This window comes from Danio rerio, chromosome 9 (genome assembly GCF_049306965.1).
Source record: "Danio rerio strain Tuebingen ecotype United States chromosome 9, GRCz12tu, whole genome shotgun sequence".
NCBI classification, from domain to species: Eukaryota; Metazoa; Chordata; class Actinopteri; order Cypriniformes; family Danionidae; genus Danio; species Danio rerio.
This window is the reverse complement of record NC_133184.1, coordinates 53755001-53777500: the sequence shown is the minus strand read 5'-3', so window position 1 is coordinate 53777500 and position 22500 is coordinate 53755001. Positions and strand designations below refer to the sequence as shown.

The window sequence follows — 22500 nt, the reverse complement described above, 5'->3', positions numbered from 1 at the left end:
TTACTAATGGACCCAAAGTGTGCCAAGAAATATCCCCCACACCATTACACCACCACCACCAGCCTGAACCATTGATACAAGGCAGGATGATCCATGCTTTCATGTTGTTGCCGCCAACTTCTAACCCGACCATCTGAATGTTGCAGCAGAAATGGAGACTCATCAGAGCAGGCAACGTTTCTCCAATCTTCTATTGTCCAGTTTTGGTGAGCCTGTGTGAATTGTAGCCTTAGTTTCCTGTTCTTATCTGACAGGAGCGGCACCCGGTGTTGTCTTCTGCTGCTGTAGCCCATCCGCCTCAAGGTTGGACGTGTTGTGTGTTCAGAGATGCTCTTCTGCACACCTCGGACGTAACGAGTGCTTATTTGAGTTACTGTTGCCTTTCTATCAGCTGGAACCAGTCTGACCATTCTCTGGCATCAACAAGGCATTTGCCCTCACAGAACTGCCGCTCACTGGATATTTTCTCTTTTTCAGATCATTCTCTGTAAACCCTAGAGATGGTTGTGCGTGAAAATCCCAGTAGATCAGCAGTTTCTGAAATACTTAGACCAGGTCATCTAGCACCAACAACCATGCAAAGTCACTTAAATCCTCTTTCTTCCCCATTCTGATGCTCGCTTTGAACTGCAGCAGATCATCTTGACCATGTCTACATGCCTAAATGCATTGAGTTGCTGCCATGTGATTGTTGCACAAGTGTACCTAATAAAATGGCCGGTGAGTTTATATAATAAAAGCATTTCAGCTGAGACACTGACACCTGCTGGTGGAGATTAAGAAAAATAACATCTGACCGTGTTCTCAGAAATAAAAGGATTGACATTTCTGTGGTTCTGTGGAAAATAATTGTCATCATCTCGTTTTGCCAAAAAGCTTACAAAAATATCATTATAATGTGTCTGAGACCATATAAAAATATTCATGCAGATGATAATACAGCCAGATGTTTTATCTCTTTATATTTAATATCTCTTGTTTAAATTCAATATGGACAGCATCTACACGCTAATTATTTTGCACTGAACCACAGAAAACAGGTGCAGTAGGTAGTGCTGTCGCCTCACAGCAAGAAGGTCACTGGGTCGAACCTTGGCTCAGTTGGCGTTTCTGTGTGGAGTTTGCATGTTCTCCCTGCTTTCGCGTGGGTTTCCTCCGGGTGCTTCGGTTTCCCCCACAGTCCAAAGACATGCGGTACAGGTGAATTGGGAAGGCTAAATTGTCCATAGTGTATGAGTGTGTGTGTGGATGTTTCCCAGAGATGGGTTGCAGCTGGAAGGGCATCCGCTGCGTAAAAACTTGCTGGATAAGTTGGCAGTTCATTCCGCTGTGGCACTCCGGATTAATAAAGGGACTAAGCCGACAAGAAAATAAATGAATGAATGAATGAACCACAGAAATGTCCATGTTTTAATTTCTTTCCATCATCTCGCTTTGCCAAAAAGCTTAAAAAAATATATCATTATAACGTGTTTGAGACCATATTAAAAATATGGGATGTAATTAAAATGATAAAAATGATATAATATGTAGAAAAAAAACAAAGCTAAAACCTGCTTGATCAGATTTTAGCTGGTCATCTCCCAGCCTGACCAGCTAAGACTAGGCTGGAAATGGCTGGAAACCAGCCTGGAAATGGCCAAATCCCCTCTAAAACCAGCCTGGTCAACCAGCTAAAAACCAGCCAACCAGCCTAGGCTGGTTTAAGCTGGATTTTTCAGCAGGGCAATAAAGCAACTTGAACTTGAAAGAGAGAAATGGAGGACTTTCATTCTCTCAATCGCAGTGAAATAGGGGCTTCTGCTGTAAGTGTCAGTGAAAGACTGTCCAGCAAACACACACGCAGTCAAATTGTGCACAGTTTCTGAGTTTTAAGCAGTTGGAGCATTGTAAATACTCGCACTCGCTTCCCTCCCGACAGAGCGCAGATGAGATAAATAACGCCAGTACACAATAACCGGTTATGATTATTACCGAACCGATACCAAATTGTCCGCGTCTGCATCGCGGTGCACCGAAGAAACAATTCATTTTGACACCCCTAGAATAAACGACGCCACATGAATAAAACAAAAGGTGTTTTTATTCAAAAGTTCTCAAAGAAATGAACAGAAATAAAGCTTAATTAACAATCTACAGAAAAAACAAACGGGAGAAAAAAATAAGCTTTTTTTTGGCTTAAACAAACAACAAACACTCTAGAAAACAAAAGAAAACAATGACAGAGGAAGATTTCTGATGAACCGAACGTACAGGATGCCACTGGCGAGCGTGTGGCGCACCAGAAAGAAAGTACAAAAGCAACTCTCATATAGATATCTCTATCAAAATCTTTTTATTGTTTTGATTTTTCTCAAACAGTCTGTACAAAACGTCTCTCTTCATAAATTATTACTTTTTTTTTCTTTCTTATAACTTAATGGCTGTCTAGTACATGATTTTTTTTATGAGCAACTTCTCTCTGCACAACAACTCTTTTCCAACTCTTTGACCCAGACACAGATTGGCACTTCGGATTCGGATGTTACTAGCAGCATGACCCACACAAGAACTCCACAGAAACGCACACTCGCGCACACACACACACACTCTCGACTCGGCTGTGAGCAGAGCACCACGGATTACGCTGCTAGAAGTCTGTCTGGACTCGCTCTGAAAGCAAAAGTACTGAAGTTTGGTTTTGCCATGGGATGAAAAAAGGTCATCGCAATAATTAATCTCACAATAAAAAAGTGGCAAAGAAAGAATTATCTTCAGAATTCTGCATTTTTTTATGTGGTGAAATAAACCAGTACTAGAAACATTCATACACATTCACACACACTCATACATTATGGTCAATTTAGTTTATTCAAGTTCACCTATGGCGCATGTGTGCCAGGACTTGAACCAGTTATTTTCTTGCTATGAGGTGACAGAGCTGACCACTGAGCCACCATGTCGCCCCTTGTCAAAATTAGGGGTCAAAATGATGCTTTATGTAAACTCAAAATTCTGAGAAAACCCAGTAAATGTCCATTTAGCAGATCTGAATTCTGAAAAAAGGGTAAAATTCTGAAATGGAGCCAAAACGTTGAGAATACAACCAAAACTCTCAAATGCAAGCTCAGAATTCTGAGAAGATCAGTTAAAATTGTGACATACAAGATTAAAATTCTGGAAAAAATTAAATCTAAATACTGAGAAAAAAACTCTAACGTCTGAACAGGAAGCAGAAGTCTGAGAAAACAATCAACATTCTGTGTAAAGTCAAAATTCTGACACGCAAAATCAAAACTCTAAGCAAAAGTCATGTTTATAAACTAGAAGCAGAATCCTGAGAAACAATTACAACTCTGACATCTAATCTCAAAATTCTGACACACAAAGCCAAAATTGAGGAAAAAAAGGTCAAAAGTCTGGATTGAAACCAGAATTCTGCAAAAAATAAAAATAAAAATAAATAAACTAAACAAATTTTTATATATGAACTTAGAATCCCAAGTCAGAATTCTGGAAAACAAAATTTTAAATCTGACATTTCAGAATTTTGACACGCAAAATCTAAATTCTAAAAAAAGCGCCAAAATTTCAAACTTTTCTGAAAAAACTATTACAATTCTGACAATGAAAATTCTGAGAAAACATGTTAAAATTCTGAATTGAGGTCAGAATACTGAGAAAAAAAAATTCGGAATCAGATTTCTCAGAAAACAATTACAATTCTGACATGTAAAATCTAAATTTTGAGAAAAAAAGTCCAAATTTCGAACTGAAACCAGAATTATGAAAAAATATAATAAAATAAACGAGTCCTGTCATGTAATCTCAGAATTCTGAGAAGTCAAAATTTTGACACAAAAATCTAAATAATGAAGAAAAACAGAAAGAAAAAAAAGAAGTCAAACTCTCGAATTGCAATCAGAATTCTGAAAAAATCTAAAATTCTGAGAAAAAAAACAACAATTTCAAACTGGAATCAGATTTCTGAGAAAACTATTTCAATTTTGATATGTCAATTAAAAATTTAGACACGTAAAAACTACAACTTTTAAGAAAAAAAAGTCCAAATTGTGAATTGGAACTAGAATACTAAAAAATATATATAAATAAATAAACAAAATAATTAAATATCCAACATGTAAATTTAGAATTACGACAGATTTAAATTCTGAAATGCAAAAAAAAAAAAAAAGAATATAAAATAAAATGATAAAAAATAATCTAAATTCCCAATTGAAACAAAAATTGTAATGCTGCGCTCACACCAGACGCGGACGAAGCATCAAACGCAAGTGATTTACATGTTAAGTCAATGCAATGATGCGAATAGACATCCTGCAGCGCAACATGCGCGAATGAGGTGGCACGAATGACGTGATTTGCACTATGAAGCAGCGCCTGTTGAGCATTTTGCACGATTGACGAGCTTCACGCACAAATCGCTCGAGTTGGAAAATCTGAACCCGAGCGGACATTCGCGCCGCATTAACCAATCACAAGCTTTCTCTTGTAGGGCCGTGATTATGCATAGCGCTTGTTGTTAATGTCTCAGGGAAACAGTTCATCAAACTTGGCTCGGCTCAGTCAGAAGCACGGTGAAAGCTTCCATCATCCAGGCATAGTTTCTGGCGGAGTTGATGAACTCCCAGAGCTGGGTGCACCTCTGAATGGATCTAGTGGAATCAGACCTAAACGAATCGACGCTAATTTTCCACCTTCATAAAGCACATAAACACAGCTATTCTCTCAATACAACCCATGTTAGCCATTTAGCAACGAAGCTAAAGTCACCGGGCAGACAGAAGCCCTGCCCATCACGCGAATCCGCATCTGTTGTGTCTATTGAATTTGATGCATGAGTAAACTCAAAGTGTTAATGTGACTAATTACGAGTGAATAGTGTGATTTATTCGCACGTTCTGCATCTAGTGTGAACACAGCAAGAGAAAACAATTACAATTTTGACATGTAAATTCTGACTTTTGTTTTGGGAATGTTTGGAGGGAAAAAAGGTCAAAATTTCCAATTGCAACTTCCGATGTGTAAATTCAGAAGTCAAAATACAGACACGCAAAAACTAAATTGAGGGAACAAAAGCCCAAAATTCTGAACTGAAACCAGAATTATGAAAAAATGTACTAAAAGAAATAAATTCTGACATGTAATCTTAGATTTCTGAAAAGTCAAAATCCTGAAATGCAAAAATCTAAATTATGAGGGAAAAAAAAGTCAAAATCCCAAATTGGTATCAGTTATTCATTTATTTTCCTTCGGCTTGTCCGTTGTTTTTCAGGGTTCGCCACAGCAGAATGAACCACCAACTATTTCAGCATATGTTTTATGCAGCGGATGCCCTTTCAGCTGCAACCCAGTACTGGGAAACACTCATACACTCTCATTCACACTTATACAATATGGCCAATTTAGTATATTCGATTGACCTATAGCACATGTGTTTGGACTGAGGGGAAACCGGAGCACCCCGAGTAAACCCACGCCAACATGGCAAATTGGACATTGGCAAAATTCTGATATCTAAACTCAGAATTCCAACATGGAAAAAAAATTGGAATTACAGTCAACATGTTTAGAGATCGAAACTAATCTAAACTAATTGAGATCTAAACTAATAACACACACACACACACACACACACACACACACACACACACACACACACACACACACACACACACACACACACACACACACACACACACACACACACACACACACACACACACAAAATCATAACTGTGAGATTAAGTATTGCAATGACCTAATCTATTATATTCCTATCCCACGACAAGAGCAGACTTCCACACAACAGTGATGTCTCTGGAAAACCCCAACGTTCAGCATCGCTCTCTCATTCGTTCTCTCTCGCGCACTTTCTGATCTACCATCTACACTCTCCCGGAATATCTTGTGATGAAAAGCAGCAGTGTTTTTTGTTTTTTTTTTGCTTTTGAAACCATGAATCTGAATGCTAAACGACACTAAAACGATACGTTCAACGCACAACTTTCCTTACAACGATAACGATAATAAAAAAAATTTGTTTGAAGAAAAAGAAGAAAAATAGAGGATTAAAGTATCTTTAAAAGGAGGAAAATAAAACCTGAAAGAAAATCAAGTGTACGTGGACAGCTCCTGAGCCGCCGTTTGGTCTGGAGGGGCGGGCTGAACCTGCGAGCCCGACCAATCAAAACAGAGGACAACAAAACTCTGAGGTAGATAACCGGTCAGCAAGACCACCAGGTCAAAAAACACAGTCTTTTGGAAGACAAATTAATCAATAAAGCCTTACTTACTAAAGTATATCGTGAGGTGAGAATAAAATAAAAACCTGTTCCTTTAAGAGATGCGATTTTACTTTCAAAGGCTGCGCTGAAAAACCCAGTGAGCTGCTGGTATTTTCTGGAATTGTTATATAGGGTATATGTGGAGCTAGTGTTTCTTCCCATATTGATAAACTTCCGGTGAACGGTTAATGTGACTTTTTTCCATTTTATTTGGTTCATTTTACAGCATCAGTGTTGTAATGTAATTAAAATACAATCAGTTAAATAGATTTTGGCATTCGTTTAATTGCTCAAACGTAAAATGAGACAAAAGCCGTTTACTCGCACGCACCCGTCAGGATCGGCAGGCTAGTGCAGAAGCTCCATTGAATATACTAGGGTCAAATAAATGCACATATTTTAAAAAACATTGCAGGGGAAATGTAATTTAATGCAGGGCTTCTTGTACAATCTGAGACTCAATTTATATCGGATATCACTCAGACAGTGGAGATCGCTGATTTTCGAAGAAAACAGACCTTAAACGCGCAGATTTTACAATGGCATACAGTTCACCGGAAACGCTATTCTAACTATTCCAGCACATGTTTTAAGCAGCAGATGCCCTTCTAGCTGCAACCCAGTACTGGGAAACACCCATACACACTCATTACGGCCAATTTAGTTCATCCAATTCACCCACAGCGCATATGTTTGAAGTGTGGGGGAAACCCATGGCAGCACGGGGAGAACATACAAACTCCACACAGAAACGCCAACTGACCCAGCCGGGACTCGAACCAGTGACCTTCTTGCTGTGAGGCGACAATGCTAACCATTAAGCCACCGTGCAGACTTATTTCTATAACGATTCTCAATAATTATTATCATTCTCTTTATCTTCCAGTGCAGTCTATCTGTATGATCCATGGAAATCATTTCAATGCTCCCTTAAAAGGTAGCTCCCTACCTAGGCAGCTCACTAGGGTTTTGCAACGAAGCCGTCATTTCAACCTGTCCTCGTTCCGCGTTTTAGTTTCAGTTGTCTCCGCTCTGTAGTGATGTTTCGCGTTTAGCTTGTGGCACTTGCTGGATCCGAATCGTCCTTCACGCTATCGGTGTCCGCTCCTCGACAACTAAAGACAGCTGAATGCATATGTACAAAGAAGGCACATTCTCCAGGACCGCAATCTAGTCTGTTTAAAAAGTCTCAGCATGGCCCGCCTTGATAGAAAAAAAACGACATTTAATCCTCACCATCCGATTCGCTGACTGTCTTTGGTGAAGTAAACTTGAAAGTGCCGAGATTTGTTTGCCTGCCATAATAAACGAGCACTAATATTCTACACGTTCACCTCTCCCCGCTGCTGAAAAAATGTCACGGGGGATTCACGAATCCAACTTTTTATATATATGCATGTGCGGCCACGCCCTCAATTAGCACCCCACCCTCTAATTAGCATACACGTCAAAGCTCCTCCCACACAAGTTCATCTAAATCTAAACTACAACACCGATTCTTTTAAACGAAAACCAAAAATAAAAGGCAATTATCAAAAATGTGATCGTTCAGCAGAATTTCTACCACATTCAAACAACCAAAGGATCGTCGTCCTCTGATTATAAAAACATTAAATCCTATGAAAAACTCCATCATCAACGGTGTCACTCGAAACGGTTTGTACTCTAAAAAGATCCAGAAAAAAAGCACAATAAAATAAAATAACACCGAAATCCAAGCGCGGCGGCTAAATTTTGCTTTTGCGAGATGCTAGAAAAGCCCTATTCAGCTGATTTACAAGGCAGTAGTCTCCGGCTACTGTACGGGAAAGAGTTTTAAGGCAAATCGTATAAGACGGACAGATCGGTCAGACCGAAGATGAAGCACACAACAGAAAAAGAAAAAACACACACACACACACACACCAACAACACTCACACCGCAAGCACAAATGCATCTTTCTCAGGATGTCCGGCTGATAAATCTCTAAAAACAAACATCAGTTTCAGTACAAAAGAAGAGAGAGAGAGAGAGAGAGAGAGAGAAAACAAAAACACAAATCTGAAATCATAATAAAAGTAAGATCTCCATGCACATTTGAGTCGCATGATGAAGTTCCTGCATCTATGTGACCATCCTTGGTAAAAAATAAGCGTTGTTTCCTTATTAAAATAAAACTTCTTTTTTTTTTCTTCTTCCCATTTCTCATTTGCTTTTTGTTTTCCTCTTTGTTAGCATCCTCTGATGAAATGAATCCTTGATTTGCACCTAATGGAACTTATACCAAAAATAGTCAAAGTAGTTTTGTTATAAAACCGAGGAACTCATCGTAGAACCTGTGCAAAATGTTGATTCGTCGGTAGAGCCGGTTCTTCAAAGGAAGCTGTTGTTGATTTAGCAGTCGTCTCCTTCTCTCTCAGTCACCAACAAGACCCTACAAATAAATAAACAAACAAACAAACAATGAGTTCTTTGCTATAATACACTACCTGACGACAACACTCGTTAATCCCAGTTGTAAGAGCAACAAATAATAACTTGACTTCTAGTTGATCAACTGGAAATTGGTTGATTTCTCTGCTGAATCATTTGTTGAACTGCATCCCAATCATCACCAATACTGCAGAAGACCTCCTGGAACCAGCATGGAGCCAAGATTCTCACAGAAATCAGTCAAGTTTGGTGAAGGAAAAATCATGGTTTGGGGTTACATTCAGTATGGGGGCGTGTGAGAGATCTGCAGAGTGGATGACAACATCAACAGCCTGAGGTATCAAGACATTTGTGCTGCCCATTACATTACAAACCACAGGAGAGGGACAATTCTCCAGCAGGATAGCGCTCCTTCTCATACTTCAGCCTCCACATCAAAGCTCCTGAAAGCAAAGAAGGTCAAGGTGATCCAGGATTGGCCAGCCCAGTCACCAGACATGAACATTATTGAGCATGTCTGGGGGAAGATGAAGGAGGAGGCATTGAAGATGAATCCAAAGGATCTTGATGAACTCTGGGAGTCCTGCAAGAACGCTTTCTTTGCCATTCCAGATGACTTTATTAATCAGTGATTTGAGTAATTGCAGAGCTGTATGGATGCAGTCCTCCAAGCTCATGATGGAGTCAGACACAATATTCATTCTGTCTCCACTGCAGCAGGACTTTATACTCTATACTGGACATTAGAGCGGTTAAGAGACAAGACTTTAGTCCAAGCAAAGTCAGACCTTACTGTTCTAATAAAATAAGTCAAAATTATTCCAATACAAACAAACAAATCTTAACAGGGCTAATAATTTTGACCTCAAAAAACTAATAAAAAAAGTAAAAACTGCTTTCATTCCAGCCAAGCTAAAAGAAATAAGACATTCTCCAGAAGAAAAACATCATAGGAAATACTGTGGAAAAAAAGAAAACTCTGATCTGTTAAACATCCTTTGTGAAATATTTGAAGAAATAAATTGAAATAAAATCTAAATTCACAGGAAGGCCAATAAATGTTTAATGGCATGTATGCGAATGTTATGACAATAGAGGAGAGCTGAATGGATGGAGCGCCCCCTTGTGGAACTAATGCTAGTGACCGTAACACTGCTGCTGTATGACTGTCTGTGTGTGTGTACCTGTTCATCACTTGGCCTGCTGATAGGTGTAAGGTGAATGATCACTGGACGATTCCACCTGAGCTTGTGGACTGTTCTCCTGCAGCAAAAAAATAGATAAATAAAATAAAATAATTAAATAAAAAGAAAAAAAAAAAACAAAAAACAGATCTAGCTGAGCACATTTAAGCATCCAACCAGCACAACCTAACACATCTTACAAATTCAAAGTACAACAAAATATAAAAATACTTATAGCACAAACTATCTGACATTAAACAAAATACACAAAACACTATCAATAACTATTTATAATAATAATAATGATTTGAAATATTATGTATTACGTCGTGTTATGTAAATGAATACTGTATTTTTGTTAAATTACAGAATTATAAAGAATTCTTATTTGTATATTTAAAAATGCATTGTTATTAATAAATATTTAAAAATGCAAAAAAATATTTTAAAATATATTATTGCATATTTTAGGCAATAAAACACAAAAAACATATAAATGTAAACAATCTTTAATTATTTAATAATAATAATAATAATAATAAAAGATTGTTTACATTTATATTTATAAAAATTAATAATAATAATAATAACAACAACAATACTACTAATTTATTGTAATACTATGTATTATGTTGTGTTATGTAAATGAATTAAGGAATAAAAAAATTGCATTAGTTTATAAATTTATGTTTAAAATTACATTAATTAAAATTTTGAAATATATTATTGCGTACATTAAGCAATAAAACACCAAACACCATATACATGTAAACAATATTTAATGAATTAATAAATAAATAATAATAATATTAATAATAATGAAAGATTGTTTACATTTACAATGATTAATAATAATAATATTATTATTAATAATAACAATAATAATAAAAGGTTGCTTACATTTAAAATAATTAATAATAATAATAATAATAAAATATTATTAACATTTGCACTTACAATAATTAATAATAATAACATTATTATTGAAAGATTGTTTACATTTACAATTCTAACAATTAATAGTAGTATTAATAATAATAATAATAACAACAAAAGATTGTTTACATTTACAATTACAATAATTTATAATAATAATTGATAATAATAATAATTAATAATAATAATAATAAAAGATTGCTAACATTTATAATTAATAATAATAAAAGATTGCTTAATTCTACCTTTATAATAAAGAATAATGATAAAAGACTGTTTACATTTACAATAATTAATAATAATAATGATATAATAATAATAATAAAATATTGTTTACATTTACAATTATAATTAATAATATAAAATAATAATAATAACAACAATAATAAGATTGTTTACATGTACATTTACAATAAAAATAATAATAAAATATTGTTTACATTACATTAATAATAATAATAATAATAATAATAATAATAATAATAATAATAATAATAATAACAATAGTTTACAATATAATTATATGTAACTGGTACTTTTTATGTGAGGTTATTATTATTATATTATTATTATTTGTTTATACAAGCCTTATTTTTTAATATTGCACAACACACAGCATGTTTGTCAATATATTTGTCTTTGATGTATTTATTTAGATGCTCTGCTGTTTTTACTTCTTACTTCTTCTGCTGTTTGTCTACTTAAAGATGACTTGAGCCCAGCTGCACAAGCTCAGCGTGTATTTCTCCATGTATAATGCTTGTGAATTGGATTAATGAGTGTTTTTGGCCACAAACTCACCTCCACGGAGACGGCGGCGGTCTGCATGTGAGTGTATGGAGGGATATACGGGCCCTGGAGAGCCGGACTGGCTGGCATAAACTACACAAACACACAGAGATTCACATGAAAACATCAGCAGATCTGCAGACTTCAGGCCTCTCTGCTCTCATTCTGTCAGCAGCTTTTTATTCTGCATTTCTGCTGAGTTGCGCGTGAGTCATGTGTCGCCTGCATTTGTTTAAATATAGACTCTTTTTCTGTGCAGTATTTGGACCATTATATGGTGAATCGTACAGGTGAAGTCAGAATTATTAGCCCCCTCATATATTTTCCCCAATTCCTCTTTAACGGAGAGCATATTTCTAAACATGATAGTTTTATTCACTCATTTCTAATCACTGATTTATTTTATATTTGTCCTGATAACGGTAAATAATATTTAACTAGATATTTTTCAAGATACTAGTATTCAGCTTAACGTGACGTTTAAAGGCTTAACTAGGTTAATTAGGCAGGTTAGGGTTTTTGGGCAAGACACTGCATAACAGTGGTTTGTTCTGTAGACAATCAAAAACAATATTGCTTAAGGCACATGTGCTAATTACAAAGCCAGAGGGCCAAATGCAGCCCGTCAAACCATTTAATCAGGCCCGACAATGAAGTTCAAGTGGCCCGTGCTCACTTTCATTATTAGGTGTGTGACAATTACAATATTGAGACACAGGTGGTGCTGTTGCGCTGATCCATACTCACTAATAATGACGTTAGCATCACGTTACACTAAATGTAAACCAGTGGTGTAAAGTACTTAAAGGGTCACGAAACACCAAAACACATTTTTTGAGCTGTTGACAGTCGTATATGTGTCCCACACTGCTAAAAACACTATTAGGACACCTATATTTCACTAAAAAGTGTAAATTGGTTGTTTTTGCGTTATTTCAAGCAAATTGGTACTTCCGGTTTGAAACGAATTTTTGAAGCTGTGTCACGGCTATGAGATAATAGCGTGTATTCCAGCGTGCAGACTGGGCGTCTGTGCCAGAGTGTGTCTTATTACGTCTTACAGTGTGCTGCATTAATGCATGAGTAAGGCTTGGTTCAAACCAATCAGCGCGCTCTATTGTGCAACTTCATTAATATTCATTACTGTCAGAGTGCAGACGACAGAGACGCCACGTTGTGTTGGCAAAACAAGCGTGAAGTGTTGCTTTTATAGTTTACTGCAGTTAAGTTTTGTTTTCATTTTCTCTCTGTGAGAGCTCAGACTCACGCGTGGATTACAGTGTACGCGACGCTCGACAACAATAACTTACGTGTCTAAGGAGGAACATTGTTTACCTGAGAGCTGTTCTCATCTGCAAACGCTGAGATCCGGATTCGCTTGTAGTCTCCTCTTAATAAAGACGCGGCTCTAGTTGCTGGTGATTGTCCTGTCTCTACAGATTTGGTAAGTGAGCGACCAGTGCTCTTTGTTTATTCAGTTCGTGATTTATTCGTATCAAACAAACTATTGCACCGAGTGTAAACAAGTTAGCACTAACAGTTACAACCAAACTATAACCTCGTGTTGGATTTAGTGACCGGAATAACACACGCGGCTTTCTGACGCTACCTGCCGTGTGCATCTAAGTTTCCGGGAAATGCTGAGTTTTTTTTTTCTCTCATTCGCTGTGCGGTATTAAGCATTGCATGAAAAATACACGCTTAGAGCAGATCCTCGAATCAAATATCTCGTTTGTCGAGAGGGACATGAATGAATTCCCTGAATGAAAGAGCCAAACTGCAGTTAAAGTCCACCATTTAATAATTTGGCAAATAATTCGACTACAGATGTCCATGTAAACACAGTCACATTGTCCGCTGTGGTTGTGTGTTTTGACTCTGAAATTCAGCGCGCCCAAATAGACACTCCCACACCAAGCCTCTTTTCTTCCTCCGACACTCCCCCCTAAACAGAGCTGGACACGCCCACTTTTTTGACTTTTTCCAAAGTAGAGGTGTGAAAACACCCTGCTGAAACGAGGGGGTTTCATGGCCCTTTAAGTAAATGGAATTTGTTACTTTACTTAAGTATTTTTTTGGCTACTTTGTACTTGTACTGAGTATTAAAAATTTAAGCAACTTTTACTCTCTACTTGACTACATTTTTGATTGAATATATGTACTCTTTACTCCACTACATTTGAACGGACGCTAATTGTTACGAAAGCGCACACAGTGTTGCCAGATGTAGCTGACTGATTCCAGCTCAAAAAGTATCCAAAACCCGCCGAAATGCAAAAATACCCACCCAGTCTTCTGTATTCACAAAAATCATGTCAGTGACAGATCTTAAATATATAGATCTTATATATATATATATATATATTTTTTTTTTATTATATATTTTATTATTATTTACCTTTAATTATTGCTTTATTATTATTATTATTTACTTTTCATATTGTTAGAATCTTATTAATAATAATAATAATAATAGTTTTATAACTTCATAACACTACTAATAAAATATTTTGAATTAATGTAAGATAATACTATAACTTTATTATTATCATTAATAATAATAATTATAATAAATGTCTACTTAAATATTATAATTAACAATAAAATATTTTGAATTCATGTAAGATAATACTATAATATTAATTATTATATCATTTTATTGATGATTAGTTAATGATTTGATTATTATTTATTATCAATTGTCATTTTTATCATGTTTTTAGATTTTATTATTTTTATTTTCCTATATTTATAGGTTCATTCTTTTTTCCTTTTTCCATATTGTTATAATCTTATTAATAATTATAATAATACTACTTTCAGAATTAAATAAAACTAATTATAACAAAATATGTTGAATTAATGTAAGATAATACTATAACTTTAATTAGAATAAGAATTAATAGGAAAGTCATATTTATGAATGTACAAATTAATATTTAAAAATGCATAAATTAATATTTTGGAATATGTTATTGCAGATTTTAGTCAATGAAAAATTGTACAAAAGTACGCACATCCCTCTTAACTGGGTGCTCGGCCAAAAAACGTAAAAGGTGCAAATTAAATATTCATTAAAGGTGGCAACACCAAACCTCCAAAAATACAAATTTATTAAATTAAAAAAGCTGACACAAAGCGTGTAAGATTTTAGTCAATAAAAAAAAACAAAAAAAAAAACAATATAAAACCATGAAAATGTAAACAATATTTATTGTTTTTATTATTAATAATAGTTGTATAATTAAACAATATAAATGATAAAATATTTTGAATTAATGTAGGATAACACTATATTATTAATTATTATTTTATTTTATTTATCATTAGTTAATGATTTGATTATTATTTATAATGAATTGTCATTTTATTATGTTTTTTATATTTTATTATTATTAATTTGCTACATTTATTGCTTTATTATTATTTCCCTTTTGAAATTATAATATATAATTATAAATTATAAATTATAATATAATTATAATTATAATCTTATGACTTGTTATAATCTTATGACTGTGTGAATTCAAGTAACACTTGTTTTCAAGAGTAAGAGAATGTCTCCATTTCAATGTGGACAATGTTGTGAAGCAGTAATTGTACATTGCTGTTGTTTGTGGTATAATAACACTTGTTGGTTTGCCCAGGTCACAGCATTCAATATTATGCAACTAAGATTCATCAATAAACTCTGCTCTTTCTTTATTATCATTACTTCATCTCCTGCTTCTGCTTTTCTCTAATTTTCTCAGTTAACTGCTATATTGATAAGAGACTGTTTTAAGTTGAATACTGGTTAACCGGTTTGGGTATTGTGCGGCTCTGCTGGCTTGTTGTCCGGATACCCAAAGAAACAGACATTTTCTGACAGGATCTGGTGTCCAGGGCTGGATCTTATTCATCCGGCATGGAGAGTGTAATCTAACAAGTTGACTAATAATATTGACTATGAAATGGTTTGCCAAAATTTGGACAAAAAATATAGAAATGTTGTTTTAAAATCTAAGAAACCACTCAAAAATTAAATCGACTGAAATTTAATTGACTAAAAATTAAATAAAAAAAAGTGTATAACAAATCAAAAGAACTGTAAATTTCAGAAATTTGTATATGATATATAATAATTGATGATAGTAATAATTATAACAAGGGACTAAGCCAAAAAACTAAATAAATGAATGAATGAATTATAATAATAATAAACAATAAATAAATAAAAAGATTTTAAAGAGCAAAAAAAAATAAAGTAAAATTAAAATTATATAAAAGTAAATAAAATTAAAATATAATTTAAGGGACCTGTTTAATAAAATAAAATAAAATTAAATACAATTAAATAAAACAAAAATAAAATCATAGACCTCTAAAATAATAAAATAAAATAAAATAAATAAAATAAAAACAAAAAAAAATTAAAAAGATAAAATAAAATAAAACAAAATAAAAAATAAAATAAAACCCTCACTGGATTACCCGGCAACATTGCTCAATATGTTGCCCTGTGTATGATCAGCATTAGGGTGTAGTAGCAGTGCTGTGAGTGCAAGTGCTCACCGTCCCGGCGCTGCTGAGTGAGAGTGTGCTCATCTGCTGAGTAAGGGGACTCATCATGGACGCTTGCTGAAGAGACATGGAGTGATCTATAGAGGGCGAAATCACTGCTCCCTGCAACACCACAGCACACACATTCAATCAGGAACGTACACGTACAACATTTTATTAATTATAGCTAAATAAAGCAGATAAAACACATTTAAAAAGCCTTTAAAAACAAATAAATAAAAACATATACTAGTCTAGATCAGTGGTTTGCAAAGTGGGGATTGGGACGTGAGACAATCATTAGAGGTCGCTTGGTGATTTCCAAAAATCTAATATACGTTATTAAACAAATAGAATTATCAGATTTTATTCATGACCTACAGAAGACAAAAATAATATTTAATAGTTGCATAAAAAAATAACAAGCAAATAAAAAGCCATCAGCCTTTCGACTTTTTTCCATTAGGTTGCGACTGTTTGGGATATTACACTAGATTAATGACACAGCAATAGCTTTGGTTGCAACACCTTCATGGTACTTGCATACATTAAAAACAAAGGCCATGACTGAACATGGAGGACGGTCTCCAAAAATAAACCTAGAATAGTCTTGTGCTGTTAATATTGTGCCCATTATTCTTATTAAGTGGGGTTTGTATTAAACTAAACAAATAAGAAATGACCATGAAAAATTATATGGTTGATTAGCTGTTGCATTTTTTGTGTTGTAATTTTGCATGTGTTTATATAGTTCCTATTGGAGTTTGTGCACAGTTGTGTGCAATGGTTGTGTGTTTATTACCACCTTTGAGAATAGTGGGGGTTGCAAGTCACTGGAATTGTTATTTTGGGGGTCGCAAGTTGAAAAGTTTGGTAACCCCTGGTCTAGATAATGTCTAATGTGTGTGTGTGTGTGTGTGTGTGTGTTATGTATTAAACACTTGATTTTTCAGTGAGAACTCAAGAATCAAGACTTGAATAAAAAATGTAACTTTTTACTGAGCTTGAAAACCAATTATAATTGGTTTACTATATACTATCATATTAACCAACATTAAACATTATAATAAATATTAAAAAAATAACGTAAAAGATTAAATATTTTAAAATATGTGTACTATGCATTTTTGAGCAATAAATAAATAAATGCAATAATTATCTTATAATAAAAAGTACTCAAAATACGTTAATCTTAACTTGGAAACCATCTGAAAATTGCTCACTGTATGTATTTTTGAGCATAAAATAAAATATAAGAATTTTATTATAGGCAAAAAGTACTCTTAACTTGGATATAAATAAATAAATTAAATGAATATAATAAATAAATAAATATAATAAATAAACAAATAAATATAATAAATAAATAAAAACATAAAAAATAAATAAAATAAATAAATATTATAAATAAATGAAATAAATTGAATAAATGAATAAAATAAATAAATATACATTTGCTCAATACAAGTATTTTTGAGAATAAAATAAAAAATTACCTTATAGGAAAAAGTACTCAAGATAAAAAAATATTAACTTGGAAATGAATTATCAAATGAGAAAATAAATAAACAAACAAACAAACAAACTATAAAGAAACATGAACTTGAATAATGAAGAACTATTTGCCCAATACATGTATTTTTGATGTATAAATGAATAAATAATAAAATAAAATAATAAATAAATAAATAAATAAATAAAATAATAAATTAATAATTGCTCAATACATGCATTTCATTAAATAATTCCATTAAATTAAATAATATCTTATAGCAAAAAGTACTCAAAATAAAGTAATATCAACCTGGAAATAAATAAATAAATCAATCAATAAATAAAAGAATAAATAAATAAACTATTTGCTTAACACACATAATTTTGAGCAAAAAATTCAATAATTATCTAACATTAAAGGGTACTCAAAAAAATTTTAATAAAAATTAAATAATAATAAAAATAAAGAAAGAAATAAAGAAAGAAAATACCAAACAAGGTGATGGTTTCTTTGAAATGTGTGATAAAAGGTGCTGTAATTTCTAATATAAGACAAAACTTGCTAAAAAAAAAAATCTAATACATGAAAATAAGAAAATAAACAAATGCATTTATTAACGTGCATAAATAAAATGCAACGAATTTATTAAATTTTGTTCCATGCATTTCAAGCATAAATAAAAGTATAAATATTTAAGGGTACAAGCAATGCAAATTTGGTTTGTATGAGCATTATTTTATGCTGTTTCTCAATCCAAACGTTAGACTTAATTATCATTAGTTGTTTGTAACTGTCCATAAATTATAATTGCTCCATTAATTTTTCCCACACAATAAAATTAAATGATGTAGCTTATAGATGATGGACAAAAAATATAGAAATGTTGTTTTAAAATCTGAGAAACCACTGTATCGACTCAAAAATTAAATCGACTGAAATTTAATTGACTAAAAATTTGATTAAAACAAAAAAAAAAACATGTAAACTTCAGATATTTGTGTGTGTTATATAATAATTGATGATAGTAATAATAATAATAATTATTATTATTATAACAAAACAAGGCCGATAAGAAAACAAACAAATGAATTAATAATAATAATAATAATAATAATAATAATAATAATAATAAAAGATTTTAAAGAGCAAAAAAAGAAAAGTAAAATAAAAATAATTTAAAAGTAAATGAAGTTTAAATAAAATTTAAGGGACTTAAACAAATTAAATTAAATTAAATACAATTAAATGAAACAAAAATAAAATCAGAGACCTGTAAAATAAAATAAAATAAAATAAAATAAAATAAAATAAAATAAAATAAAATAAAATAAAATAAAATAAAATCCTCACTGGATGCTGGACGATGTAGGGCTGATGAACCCAGGATGGATTCTGGACCTGCGGGTTAACAAACACACACAGATGAGCAGAGCAGCTCTGATACTGTACACCTGTGCAGTGAACATGACTTTACCTGGTATGTGGACACAGGTGAGATATATGGAGACATGGGCGTCTGTGTGATCATTCTGTTCGTAATACTGTACGCGGTCGGATAAAACCTGCACACACATGAAAACCACATATTTCATACAAGAATGTACCATACTGTCCATATGGTCTGACTGCATTGAGTTTGAGTGTGTGTGTTTTGTTTGTTTGTGATGGAAGTATAGACATACATGAAAGACAATGCTGAAAAGTATTAATGAGTTATAGTGGAGACTATTAATATGTGTATGAAGTATATCATTTCAAGCATTTGAAGCATGAATTTGCAGATGTGTACAGTTTGCAACAATTTTTGAAAGAAATGTTAGCTAATTAACCTAGATAAGCCTTTAAAGTCACTTTAAGCTGTATAGAAGTGTCTTGAAAAATATCTAGTCAAATATTATAAAATAAATCAGTTATTAGAGATGAGTTATTAAAACTATTATGATTAGAAATGTGTTGAAAACAATCTTCTGTCCGTTAAACAGAAATTGTGGGAAAAATAAACAGGGGGGCTAATAATTCTGACTTCAACTGTATATAGTAAAATAAAAAATATATATTTTTAACAAATCACAAATAAAACCTATTTCAAAATATTCACAAACACTACAATAATACATAAATAAAGCTAAAAGAACAGATGCTCTTACCCATTTTGCATAGCAGCTGTGGTGGGGTCGTATGTGAGGGTCATGCCAGCCTATGAGAGAAACAGGAGAAATAAATCAGAAACCACACTTTCTTAAATCCTTTAAGCTGCTTCTCTTCGCCAATGCAAGGAGGAAAAGCCTGAAAATGTGGAAATTGAGGTTTAATGAAATGATCTGGACTGACAGGAAAGACATCGTGATGCAATTACATGCTGTCCATGATGTGGCTTACAGATGATGGACAGAAAAAAATATAAATGTTTTTTTAATCTGAGAAACCACTGAATTGTCTCAAATTAAATAGACTGAAATTAAATCGACTAAAAATTTGATCAAATTAGATTAGATTAAAATTGATAACAAATCAAAATGACTGTATGTTATATATTTGCATGTGCTATGTAACAATAAAAAGAATAATGAGCAATTAAAAAATAAATATATACATTTACAAAAATGCAAACAAAAAATACAAACAAAATGCATAAAGGTGCAAAATTATATAGTAAAAACATCTTACACTTCAATACTTAAGGACCAGTTCAATAAAAAAATAATAATAATTAAAATAAAATATTTAAGAGATCAGTTCAATAAATTAATATAATAAAATAACAAATAAAACAAATAATAAAGTAATAAATAAAATAAAATAAAACATTTAAGGGACATGTTCAATAAAAAAAATAAAAATAAAATAAATTTAAACATTTAAGGGACCAGTTCAATAAAATAAAAAAAAAAGTATTCAATAAAATAATAAAATAAAATAACAAATGAAATAACAGATAAAATAAAATATTTAAGGGACCTGTTCAATATTAATAATAACAATATTAATAATGATAAAATAAATAAATAAATAAATAAATAAATAAATAAAAATAAATAAAATAAAACATTAAAGGGACTATTTTTATAAAATAAAATAAAATGAAAAAAAAAAGTATTTAAGACACCAGTTCAATAAAATAATAAAATAAAAGAACAAATAAAATAAAACATTTCAGGGACCTGTTCAATAAAAAATAAATAAATAAAAATAAATAAAAAATAAATAAATAAATAATAATATTAAATAAATAAATAAATAGATAAAATATTTAGGGACCTGTTTAATAATGAATAAATAAACAAATAAATAAAATAAAATAAAACATTTAAAGGACCAGTTTAATAAAATAAAATACAAAAAGTGTTTAAGAGAGCAGTTCAATAAAAAAAGAAATAATTAAATAACAAACAAAATAAAATATTCAAGGAACTTGTTTATTATAAATAAATTAATTAATAAATAAATAAATAAAATAAAACATTTAAGTGACCAGTTCAATAATAAATTAATAAATGAAACATTTAAGGCACTTGTTCAAAAATAAATGAATAAATGAACAAATAAATAAATAAATTAATTAATAAATAAAACATTTAAGGCACTTGTTCAAAAATAAATGAATAAATGAACAAATAAATAAATAAATTAATTAATAAATAAAACATTTAAGGGACCTGTTCAATAATTAAAATGAATAAATAAATAAATAATAAATTAATACATACATAAATAAATGAATAAATAAATTAATTAATAAAATAAAACATTTAAGAGACCTGTTCAATAATAAACATAAATAAATAAATAAACAAATAATAAATAAAAATAAATAAAAAACATTTAGGGGCCTGTTCAAAAATAAATAAATAAATAAATGAAACATTTAAGGGGCCTGTTTAATAATAAATAAACACATAAATAAATGAATAAATAAATAAATTAATTAATTAATAAATAAAATAAAACATTTAAGGGACCTGCTAAAAAATAAATAAATAAATAAATAAATAAATAAATAAATAAATAAATAAATAAATAAGCATTTAAGACACCTGTTTAATAAATAAATAAATTAATTAATTAATTAATAAATAAAACATTTAAGGGACCTGTTCAATAATAAATAAATAAATAAATAAATAAATAAATAAAACAAAACATTTATGGGACCTGTTCAATAATAAAAAAAATCAATCAATAAATAAATAAAACATTTAAGGGACCAGTTTAATAAAATAAAATAAACTATTTAAACACACACACACACACACACGCACACACGCACAGACACACACAGGTCAGTTGAAGGGCAGAAAGTAAAAGTGCTGCAGTCTCTCACCAGTCTGCTCTCTCCGTCTCGGCCCCAGCCTCGGCCGTTCTGCACATATTTATTTTGACTCTGCCGCTTCTTCTGGCCTCCGTCCGCAAACTTGCACAGCAAGGGCTCTGATGGGGCTGCAGACAAACACACACACACTCTCAGCGGGATGCAGACTGCTCACTCCTGCTTTTGACCAAAACTCTCACACACTGACTGACTGTGCTGTGTGTCTTTTATTACATTCAACATGAAGTGAAAATAAACAACAGAGCATTTTATCAGCCTATGAAACGACATTCCTTTTTTGATGACATCACAAAAGCCTCATTATCTTTAGCCCCACCCCCTTTGACTACATGGTGATGCTTGATATGTCAGGATCGTGTCAGACATGAGGTATTATTTGTTTTAATTAGTTTCAGTCTATCTTTAATTTAAATTGACTTCACTTTAGTTAGTTGTTTTATATTGATCTGCCTATTGCTGTATAAAATAATAACAAAACCACAACTATGAGACTAAAGAGTTTTAATTATAGCAGTCTAATTTTG

The 22500-nt window shown here is 32.0% G+C and overlaps 1 protein-coding gene across 5 annotated transcripts in view; it reads right to left on the bottom strand.

Annotated features, from left to right (window-relative positions):
• Window positions 1–2065: 2065 nt before the first annotated feature.
• rbms1b (RNA binding motif, single stranded interacting protein 1b) overlaps window positions 2066–22500 on the bottom strand; it is a 447127-nt gene continuing 426692 nt past the window's right edge. For 3 of the 5 annotated variants that reach the window (XM_073913292.1, XM_073913288.1, XM_073913291.1), the window contains exons 7-14: window positions 21968–22083; window positions 19794–19843; window positions 19121–19208; window positions 18997–19044; window positions 16164–16274; window positions 11622–11702; window positions 9885–9963; window positions 7087–8701 (exon numbers count right to left, since the gene is read on the bottom strand). In XM_073913292.1, the coding sequence (XP_073769393.1) occupies window positions 9892–9963; window positions 11622–11702; window positions 16164–16274; window positions 18997–19044; window positions 19121–19208; window positions 19794–19843; window positions 21968–22083 (566 nt within the window). In that variant the 3' untranslated portion in view covers window positions 7087–8701; window positions 9885–9891. Of the gene's footprint in view, window positions 8702–9884; window positions 9964–11621; window positions 11703–16163; window positions 16275–18996; window positions 19045–19120; window positions 19209–19793; window positions 19844–21967; window positions 22084–22500 lie in introns of all 5 variants that reach the window. The other 2 variants (XM_073913289.1, XM_073913290.1) reach the window with 1 other exon arrangement.